Below are 11467 nucleotides of genomic sequence, written 5' to 3' on the forward strand. Positions count from 1 at the left end.
TTTCATTAGGGATAGTAGCGTTTATCCACCACTCCCCTAACAAGGGGGGAGTGGACACCAACAAGAGACAAACCCAAGACTTTATATTTGACTCTTACATAGGAACTAGTTCTCGCTTGCTATTCATAAGAGGCACGCTTGCCTCCTTCTTATGAATTTGGTCCAGAGGTCCGACCACTGATCCTGATGTGCACACCCCGATCAGTTGGTTGGATGAACACCAGTTTGTTCATAAGACTCAGATTCCACCCACCAATAAGTGAGTCTTCTATATGTAAAGGACCGAGGGTTTGAATTACGTGTCGGAACAAATCACAATTTGTCATAAATTGTATTTTTCTTAACTACACAAACCTGAGGTCCTTTACACATAGTCCCACCTCATGCCACCCCTCACTCTGTTCCTGGGCCTAAAGCAAAGTGGATGTTTACCCTCCAGTCGGGCGGGACTCCCGACCATCGAACAAGCAGTTAACTACCAAACCACCTTGTTCAAAAGCTTACGACCGGTTCCAGCTGCGCTGTAAGTATATTCCATATGTAAAGGACCTCAGGTTTGTATGGTTAGGAAAAATACAATTTACGACAAATTGTGATTTTTATGGTAAACTTTAGAAATCTTTATTGAATCCATTTTTCATTTTGAATAATATCTTTGGAAACAGAATAAAAAAAAGTCTACTATTTATAAAATCTTACACTTATTTTGGAGGATGCAATTTTTTAACAGTAAACTTTGGAAATACTTGTCATTTTTAATATAATACATTTGGCATAAGAATTTTAAAGATATTTTTCAACTCCACTATTTTGCATTTAGTTTAATCATTCTTTTTAAATTCTAACGTGGTCAAAGGTAAGTGCATTAATTAACCCATAAGTATAATCTTGTAACAAAGAAGAACTGCATTTCACGTATGGTTAAAGCATGTTTAATCATTTTTTGCAAATTGTCAAAAGTCATTTATCATGATTAGGTACTTATTAAGAAATTCAGGATCTTTCTTGGATAGTGACCCGCCAAGGTTTTCAGGGGTCATTATCTGGAACTAACTTTTCTTGGGAGTCATTATCTTTATGATATTTACAGTCTTGTGTTTATGTTTTTACTGTAATCCCCAAAGGACTTGTACTAAACACACTGCAAAGGTGAATACATACTGGGTTAAAACCCGTTGGGGTCAGTATGTATCTAGGATGATCCAAAATTTAAGTAGCTGTTTTATAATATAGCAAATTGTTTACTTAGTATGATAATAACCAAGTATTGAATACATTGGTATTTTGTTTGCTAATCATTGCGTATTTATTTGAATGGCATTAATAAAATTTGGTTGGTTGATGCTATCCAACAAAAGGACACAGAATAAGTTTTGCTGATATGAAAATAGTTATGAACCTAGATCACATGGCATTGAGGGAGTGACATTTTATGATAAACAAAATCAGCTTATGAATGACTTTTGAAACCTAAAAAATTTTTAAATTTTGGTTTCAGATATTATCAGTTTTTTAATGTCTGTCAGAATTCTGTGTAAATGGGTTTTTAAGTTATGAAACTACAATCTTTTTGGCATGAAGTCAGTCAGTCTGAGAGAGGGAGGAAGTTAGACCAAGAACAGCAGATTTAATTTCAACAGAGATCTGTTCTGAAAGTTCTTCAAAGCTTCCTCCACAAGGGGATAGTGCCGTCAGTTCACCTGAGATGCTGTGCACTGTACTGTAGGCATTCGTTCTTTGTGGCGTCCCTTCGGCCCTTAGCTGCAACCCCTTTCATTCCTTTTAGTTCACTTCCTTTGATATTCTGTCTTCCGTCTTACTTTCCACCCTCTTCTAACAGTTGTTTCATAGTGGAATGGTGAGGTTTTCCACCTGTTATGCCTTTGTAACCTTACAAACTTTTACTCTCAATTTACCTTTCATTGCTGAATGACCTCATAGGTCCAGGCACTTGGCCATCAGCCTACTTTGCATATTCTATTCGATTCTTTAAAGCATCCTGAAGACAAACTTTCCTGAAATCTTCTGAAAATGTCCAGTCTGACCTGACCCTCTTTATGAAGTTGCTGTTCATATGGAGTATGCTTAGGTGACAAAAAGCAGATCTAGTGATCATGTTTGTTTATGTTCTTCAGTTGTGGAATGACGAGAGTGCTTCACCCATCCTGAGGTACAGTCCCAGATCGATAAGCTACCGCTCTTGACAGTTATATTTCATAGGAAATAAGCTTTTTCTAACAACAAGGATAGACATTTATTAACCTGTGGGCTAAAGAAATAGAGAAATTTATCACGTTTATAGTACCAGACAATGTTTTAAAGCAACTAAATGGATTACTTTTGTGCAAGCTTATTTTTTTATTGTTACCTGGTAGTTAGCCGCTAAGATTTTTACTGTTTTTATATACATTACATTTTCTGCACAGTTACTAATTTCTTCCCTTTTTATGCCTGGTATGCCATACTCTTCTATATGGTAATGAGTCTTGGGCATATGGATATGTATGCATTAAGAGTGTTTCGTTGATTTTTTCTGAAATGAAAGGTATAATGTAGTTTAATTTTTTATGTTTCTTCAGACACTGATTTGCTGCTACAGTTAGACATGCTCATTGTGTTAGTTTTCACACAGAATTTGTTGTTCAAGAATTTTTTGGAGGGAATATCTCAGCTTTTGTTCTCTGTAATTATTATAGCTTACATCTCAAAAGTTTAAGATTGATTGATCAATAAGCTCAAATTGCTTTTAAAGTTACATTAGTTTTAAACTCTAAGATTTTGGCATGTTGGGCATAGTATCAATGGGAAGCTGCCATATGAAGTTATTTTCTTGTGGAAAGTGTATTACATAAATAATAAATCAGATTTTTTCCTCATAAATCGTGACATTTCATCAGACTGTGCCACCATTTTATTCATTATATTACATAGCCTTTTGTGGTTTACAGTTTATGTAGCATTGTCAGATCCTGCTACTCAAAAAGTATTTTGAATAATTGTGATGAAAAGACATAGTATATTTCTGTATCTACTTCTCTTAATATTTTCTATAATTTTGGAAAGAGTTCTTCATGCTGTAATGTTTCCTGCGTATGCAACTTGCATGGCGTCAAGAGAAAGAGAAACAGAAAAGTATCCATGCCATTGCTACTCTGCCCTCAGCAGAGGGAAGCATAAAGCAGGCAGCCCCTTTTTAAATAAAATCTAGGGACTTTTCTACTGCTGAGGTAAGTAGATCTACATTTGTAAGTCAGATGATATTTATTTCAAAACCACGTACTTGGATATCTCCTGGATTCTCCATAATACTCAGTGGGATAACAGGACAAATTGAGTTAAACTTTTATAGTGATTGGGTAACAGGAAACATTTGATAAAAGGTACAGTTAAGACTGGAATAAAGCAGGGTTTCAATAACTAGGCTCCTAAGTGTTTGTTTTTGTTGGTGATATGGGAAATTTTAATAATCATGAACCTTTATACTAGTATACTTTTCTGAGTACTTCAAATTAGTTTGGTAGTGAATGATAAGGTGTCAGAGAGAGTCCAATGAGTTATCATATGAATGTTGTGAGGGATTACAGTTGTCAAGGCGTACATAGAAGTTTGGTGGCTTGGTGACACTTCCTTCATCTTGTGTAAGTTTTCCCGACTTTCTTCCCCTTTTGCCTATCTTTAGAATAGGTGATGGAGATCACAAGAACAAGTGTGCATTAGGCCTAAATTGTGTGATGATATTTTCAATTTAACTGACAGAGAATAATGTATTGTTGTAAGTAAGTAATACCTTAGAAAATAAGTTGGCAAATTGAGTAGTATACATACTACAGTCTTATAGTATTTCTTATTGAGGTTACTATAAGATATCTTGCAATGCATTCTTGTTGATTTTCTCCACAGTTTTAAGGAAAAGAGACAGTCATAGATTTAAAATGTTTACCTGCTTGTCAAAATTTGCTCGAAAAATGTCGTTACCGTCATCATTTGGCAATCTTGATGTACAACACTCATCACAGAACAATAATTTTAATATCTCTAAATACTGCAGTTGAATAAAAGTCTACACAATGTAAATAAAGTTGTTTGGCAGTTACAATTTGTAAGAAAAGGCGGTTAAAACATCCAAAAAACATTTATCAACATCATTTGAAGCATAAGTAAGAAAAGAGTAAAAAGTATTAGAGCTTTTGATATGAAAATGGTAGGGGCATTTTCATGACTTGTTAGCATCTTGGTTGTGAAAGATAAGTCAGAGGTTGTGTGTCGAAAGGGAAGAACTTGTAATATAACTACATGATAAAAAAAATCCTTTCTCATTTCCAGTTGCTTGCATTCACTTCTTTTGACCCATTTAGCATTGCATTCATAAATCAGAGCTATGATTAGTAAGTATAAGGAAGTAAGATAATGAAAATGAAGTGGGTTTAGTTGAAAAAGCCTCGTGAAGAACTCCATGAAGAATGATAGATCCACTTCTTAAAGGACATGCCATTACACAAATTAAAAAAAAAACAAGCCAGAAGAGAGTTTGAAACTTAATGTGTTATATGTTCTCAAGAGATCTGAAGAAACAGGATTGTAAAATAAAAGCAGATTAAATGGTATTAATTTAGCACTCTATGGTTTGGGGAGGGGACAAAGCATGGATTTGAATTGTAAACTAAAAGTCATGGGATTAATAAGCAAGTTCAAATTAAATCTTTAATTGATACTCTATTTTCTCTAAAGAAATTAGATATGACTGTGAGTTTATCCATAAGTGTACGTATAAAGCAAAATGAAAACTTACTATGGGAACTGGGGAGTGCTCTTTATTAGTGCTGAAAAGTGCTACATTTGATCAGTACACGCTTAGAATATTTGGAGAATCAATGGTAAAATGTAACAAACTGGATTCATACATAATGGCCCAACACTACTACAAGTGCCTCAGTGGCATGGTCGGTTTGATCTTGGCCTGCCACCTTGGTGGCAACGAATTTGATCCTCTGGCATTCCATTGAAGGGTCAGAGATGTGTATTTCTAGTGATAGAAGTTAGTTCTTTACGTGGTTCGGAAGTCACGTAAAGCCGTTGGTCCCGTTGCTGAATAACCACTGGCTCCATGCAATTTGAAAACGCCACACAAACAAACAAACGCTACCTACAAGAAAGTTTCCAGTTTTCATTTATACATAGCAGCATATACTATATAATTAGCATGCGTGCTGACAGTGAACTAGTCTTAGCTTATGGTATATTGAAAATGAATGATACAAATAAAGGAAATTCCCAAGCAAAACTGCTGAAACCACAAAAATATAGACGTGGGAGAGCCAAATGTAACTGCCAATATCCTCTAGCTAAAAAGTTTCCGTAAATAATTTGTTTGAAATGTATCACAGTTTACACTTGGAGTACATAATTTAGAGTTAAATACTAATTATAGAATATATAACTAGTAATCTAGTCTTGCAGTGTTTCATTATACATAAAGAATAAATCAGAATTTCTCCAGAGCAACATTTTCATCATTACAAGCCCCTCATTAGAATACCATTTCCTGGTGTACCCATAGTAATTCAGTTGAGTTGTACTGGTTATGTCTGTACATAAGTGAATTAGGCCATACTATTTTGGCTATGATAATAGGCCTCACACTGTTGATTTCTTCTTCAATGAGATCCAGTGCTGAAGTTTTTAAGTCATCATGTCAGATTAATTACAAATTTAATTATTAACTTGAAATACCATATCAAGCATTTATCACCATGATCAGTAGAAAACTCCATTCTATGGTCATCATGGTTATAATCTTTATCATTGGCAGCGTGAATTATCAGTTTAAATCATAAGTGTTTTCTGCTTGGCCTAAAAGTTCATTGATGATTCAAATCCAAGTTAAAAGCACTCACACCCTTGGGCAGCCCCTTTTGTGATACTGACCCTTCCCTTGATAGTTTTATCAATTCATTTTGATGTGATAAAATACCTGCCTGACAGTATTAGTCACCCTTTGTACCAGTAGTCACCATCAGCACTACATATCTCATTCCTTTCTCCCTATTCAATATGTATTCTCCAATTGTTTTCCTGTTTGGTGTGGAGTAGGATCAATTAAATTGAGTCATTTTACGAATAGATTTATTTCACTTGGTTTACTTACTTGCAAGCTGACCAAGGGAAATGTAATTATTCAGTGTACATCAGCATTCATTATTTGTATCGTTGTGTTTTGAAAATAATTCATTTCATCATGCTTTGAAAGATTGGAAGACTTTACAGAAATTCTCAATTTGCTTGGCTATTGAAGCAGACAAGTTTATAGTATCTGTATTTTCAGAAGAACAAAAGAGATAAAGAATTAGCACAATATAAGCTATTCATTAAGTACGTAGTACAAATAAACTTACAAAATTTTGATCCCAAACACACTGAGATGCAGTCATCATTTTCCTTTTGCTAAATGATCCTATTCTTTCTTGAATTATGTTGTCAAACGTGTTTTGATCCATTACAGTAATATCTAAGGATCTCGGACCTGAATGGTATTTGTCTAACCTTGTCTTTGGACCATATCACCTCAGGTACTGGAGGAAAGAAGAACCGGCAGAAGGAGAGGCGGCTCATGAAAGGGTTCAACCTTGGGGTCAACTCCCTGGCACCTCACTTCACCGCAACTGTCCTTCCTGCCACAACAGAGGTAAGGATGATGAGCAGATGGCAACGATAAAATTAGGCTCTCTAAAGATGAAAGAAGGTTTATGACATAGTGATCTTTTATGTTATAAAAAGGTTCAAAAGCATCAGCTAAAGATAATAGAGAAATATTTTTACTATTGATTATTATCAATATAGTATAGCTCCCCTGTTAACAACTACTAAATCATTCCAAACACAATTTCCTTTCAGAATAACCACCTCACATATTAAGATTGTAAGTAATTCTGAATTTCCCAATCTAAAATCAACTTGGTTCCCATATTCAGTGTTTTCTCTCTTCCCATCAAAAACGTCGATATACTTCCCCAAGCATATATATATATACATATATATATTTATAAATAAATATATTCACTGTTGGTCCCCCAATTTGCAGCTATGGTGCTGAAATGTTTGTGTAAAGTGTCCACTGTCTTCAGTTTGGGCAGGTGGGCCTTAATATTGTTGTCCTGTTACACTCAAGTAGTTGATATTGATTTGCTGCTGCTGCTGCTGTTACCTTGCCACTTGTACTTTTCCCTGTCTCCCACTCCATAACCACCACCCTTCTGCAGCAGACATCTAACCTCCCAATGTCTCTTCAGTCTCTTCCCAGAAAAAATTATACTGACAATTTTTTATTCCCTTATTGTGAAATAAACATAAGTGATGAAAATAATCATGTTTACTCTCTTTGACAGAGCAAAATTTGGTCATGAGAAATTCATATGTAACAAAAAGAAATGGGAGAGTTCTCCCTCCACCCCAGCAGTGATGGTTGCATGATGGCTTACAGATAAATATCCCTTTTCGTGGTCTCTACAGGTTGCCGAGGCTGCCGCAGTAAAGAGGTCACCTCAAAACAAACTAGCACGTTTGGCCAGGCTGGCAGAAGCAAGACTTGGACGACCTACCAACAAGAAGCGTTGGGGTACACTCGTCGAGGCAGCAAAGACTGCCAATGTAAAAAAGTTATTATCCAGGTCTCATTCAGATGAATCCCTTTCCTCTGACCCTGGCAATGAAATCACTGGGGATTCAGAGGATGCCCACGGTGGGTGTGGTACCCCAACTCCCTTACAGAATCTTCCTCCCAGTATTCTTAGAAACCCCGACGGTTCATCTGAAGGAAGCCGAAGGGAACGTGGTAACTTGGAGGTCAGTGGGACAATGCATTTAGATGCAGCAGCCCTGGTCAGCCAACAGGATCCAGTCAAAAGACCTCCCAAGAATTCTGTTAGCTTTGACCAGTCTGCAGTTGGAGGTGTCAGCAGCAGTAGTCCTTCTCACTCATCTGCTGAAACTGAACCTCCACCTCCATATTCCCCTTGGCCGCGTCCTCCAGCGTCCACCACGGCCACCACTGTTACAGAACCTACTACGACGACTGCTACATCGCCATCGTCGGGGGGAAGTGGGTCTTTACCTCCAATGGCAATTAGTGAGTCTTCAGAGCCTTTGGTGGACAGTGGAAGGCCAGCAAATGGTTTAGTTCAAGCACCTTGTCTGCCTGGCATCCAGCCAGTCAACCGACATATGACTGCTGGTTGGCTTTGATTGTTACTACTTAACACATACCATCGCCTTCGTATAAAAGCAAGTCTCTTGACATATTTTTTTTTTAATGTAATGAAGTCTCCATAGTTATTTTTTATAGTAACATTAGCTGTACTTTCTTATTGTTTTACAAGTAGTAATCAGTACTAGTAAAATTATAGCAGTATCTTCTTGAATGACTGGCCAGAGCAGATGTTGGTATTTGAATGTATGATTAGTTCTGATAGGCAAGCTGTGTTTATGTTATCCTGTAACCTAAAGCTCAAGTTACAATCAATTTTCACTATCATATTGTGATTGGGTTTAAATTAAGCTTGATAAATTATTTGCCAAATATGAGTAATTAAGGAAATAATGCAGTTTTTGCAGGGTACATAAGATAGCATATTTCATTTGCTGGTCATGAGCTCAAGTGGGAAATAACTACATTATATAACCTATGTTTTCATGTTCCTGGAAAATTGTCATAACTTTTAATAGATTGGAATGATATTTTTAGAATAAAAATATTTTGAAAACATGAACAGTCAGATATATATATCTCCCTCTCCTACGATAATTTCAATATTGCAAAAGTGTATATTAAATAAAGATAATGAAGATGTCACTGACATGGAATTAAACAACCAAAAACAAAATAGGTGCACTACATGCTTCTTTACATGCTGATCATGTAATTTGCTTCTTCAGTGTGTGATTTCTGGACGAGATTACTAATCTTTACACAGAACTGGCAGTGCATTTCACGGATGTTAGTTACCATCATATCAGTAACTGCAATACTGAGAAATTAACTTTAGTGGTGTAGTATATAGCAAGAAGCATTGCCTTATCCACCGTACATTGTTGTACAAGCACAGCATAGTTATTTGGAACTATGACACTTATTCATTTTACTTTTAATCAGACATGCATGAATCTTTACATTCTGGATACTGGTATTCAGGAAGATATTGTATGTGGAGACTGTTATACTAGTTCCTATTTATTTCGATGATAGAGTAGCAGTATATTTGTTAGCACCTGTATACAGGCTCATTTTACATAAGGTGCATGAAATCTCTTGACAAGTGCTGACCAAGAACTGAAGTTTCACTTGAGTAAAATTAGAAGTTTCTCTCTCTCTCTCTCTCTCTCTCTCTCTCTCTCTCTCTCTCTCTCTCTCTCTCTCTCTCTCTCTCTCTCTCTCATTCTGTTTTTCTCTATATGTGTTTTTTCTATCCCCTTCTTTGCCTGTCTCTCTTCTGTCCTGACATAAATTTCCTTTTGGAGGTCTCTCTCTCATATCCTGAGAGAAACTAAATTAAATACCCTCATAATGTGCTAATGATTCAGTACTACTACCTGGTATTTTTGGGATTACTGTAATCACCTTAATTTCACCTTTTATAGAACTAAAATGTCCCTTGGGTTGTTAAATTTGTTTTTCATGTTTACTTTGATTTCTTTACAGTATTACTATCAACAGTATGAGGAAGATGTTTCTTGATATCTTCCTTTGAATATTACTGCTATGCTTCATGTAGTACAGTGTACAGCATATTCGCCATTGACATTTTTACATTTGATTTTCCTTCCACAGGGTTAGACACAAAATGAGTTTTCACATTAAGTTTCCTGTCTTGTATATGTACTCTTCTTTAGCTCCCATTTGGCATAGATCAACTTCTGTGTCAGTTTCCAAGATTCCTGGCCATCTCATTGGTCTTCTTCATCATGGTACTTCACGTACTCATTGTAGAGATCATTTTTTTGGCTCAGTCTACATACCTGCTGTTCAGATATAAGCCTGATTTGATAGCTTGTTGACCTGTTGTAATAAATTAGTAAAACATGACACCTGAGTCACATTTCTTGAATTTCATTTGACTTACTGATGGTAGCTACTCTCAAGTGAGAGGTGAAGATTAGAGCTAGGTTAAGTTAAGTAGCTCAACCAGGTAGAAAGAAACTAAAGGAGATTGATAAATATGAAATCAGTCAGGTCACCTCAATCTCATTCTTTATAATCTAAAGAGAGGAAAGGGAGATGTAAATTTTGAGGAGTTATTATATACTAGTATTATATATCTTGCTTGATGGTGTTTGTTGCATTAAGGGGTTCAGGAATTAAATGTATTTCCTCTTACTAAAACTCTGAAGTTTCAATAGCACCTTTCATCATACAGTTTTATGTTCGGTGGGTTTTTATGTGTAATAATTATCAACACTTAGATTTTTACGTTGTTTGTAAAAATAGATTGATTCAATCAGCTTTCATTACGGATGTAATATGTGAAACCTTATTACAAAGCAGTATTTGTTAATGGTACTTTCTGCTGGTCAGGTGTTAGTCTTGTGTTATGTAGATATATATTTGATTACTCCTTGAAAGTCACAATATTTTATGATTTTCATTTAGTGCTATTATATAAGATGAATAATGTTCTGTTTCATTTTTTGTTATATTAATCATTTTTTTCTATTTGCAGATTCAAGTTTTTAATGCACCAACTCGACTCTTCATCAGTTTCATCTGTATATGGATTCAAATATCACCTCTGCACCCATAATATTAGTGGTCTGGCATGTGACTATGACCCTTGAAGGCTAGCTCAGTAGAGTCTGTGTTTTTCCACACTATTTGTAATATTGAGATACACGTAAATAGGAAAATGGACCCTGTGCTGACTCGGCTTAAGGATCACAGTTCCATTTCCGATCCCTGTATTTTCTCATCCAGTTTGTAAATAAGAGAGTGCTAAGGGAAGTAATGGACGCATTCCCACTTGTTTGTAAAATAATGAGATTTTTAAAAAAAAGAAGATTTGACCAAAAAAGGTACATTTCTATACTGTTGTGATAGAAACCCAATATTAATATTGTCTATCCCTCCCTCATTGTAATTTGAGTCTTAGGATACCATTTTTAGGAAGAAAGAGTGGTTTTATATACACAATACTTATTAATAAAAAAAAAAAAAAAATTTTATTTTAAAAAAATATAAAATATATATATATATCTATATATATATATATATATTATATATATATATATATATATAGACATATAGTATATATATATAATATATAGCATACATAAATGAAGTTGTTGTTGACCCTGAACATTTTAATCGTTTTGTGAAGGAGACCATTTTCTTGTTTGGGATACTTTGTAGGTTTCTGAAATCCTGACTTTGATCATGGTTCCTGAGGTTACTAAAGTTGACCTAAAGCACGCATTGGTTTTT

The 11467-nt window shown here is 35.3% G+C and overlaps 1 protein-coding gene across 1 annotated transcript in view; it reads left to right on the forward strand.

The window, feature by feature from the left end:
- The window catches only part of LOC135203775 (transient receptor potential-gamma protein-like), a gene marked incomplete in the record, with an annotated part of 150820 nt that extends 139638 nt beyond the window's left edge, over nt 1-11182 (forward strand). The window contains 3 exon segments of the mRNA XM_064233743.1: nt 6567-6682; nt 7507-8122; nt 10710-11182. Coding sequence (XP_064089813.1) covers nt 6567-6682; nt 7507-8122; nt 10710-10723 — 746 coding nt within the window.
- Between the last annotated feature and the right edge of the window lie 285 nt (nt 11183-11467).

The sequence above is a fragment of the Macrobrachium nipponense genome, chromosome 36 (assembly GCF_015104395.2).
Source record: "Macrobrachium nipponense isolate FS-2020 chromosome 36, ASM1510439v2, whole genome shotgun sequence".
NCBI classification, from domain to species: Eukaryota; Metazoa; Arthropoda; class Malacostraca; order Decapoda; family Palaemonidae; genus Macrobrachium; species Macrobrachium nipponense.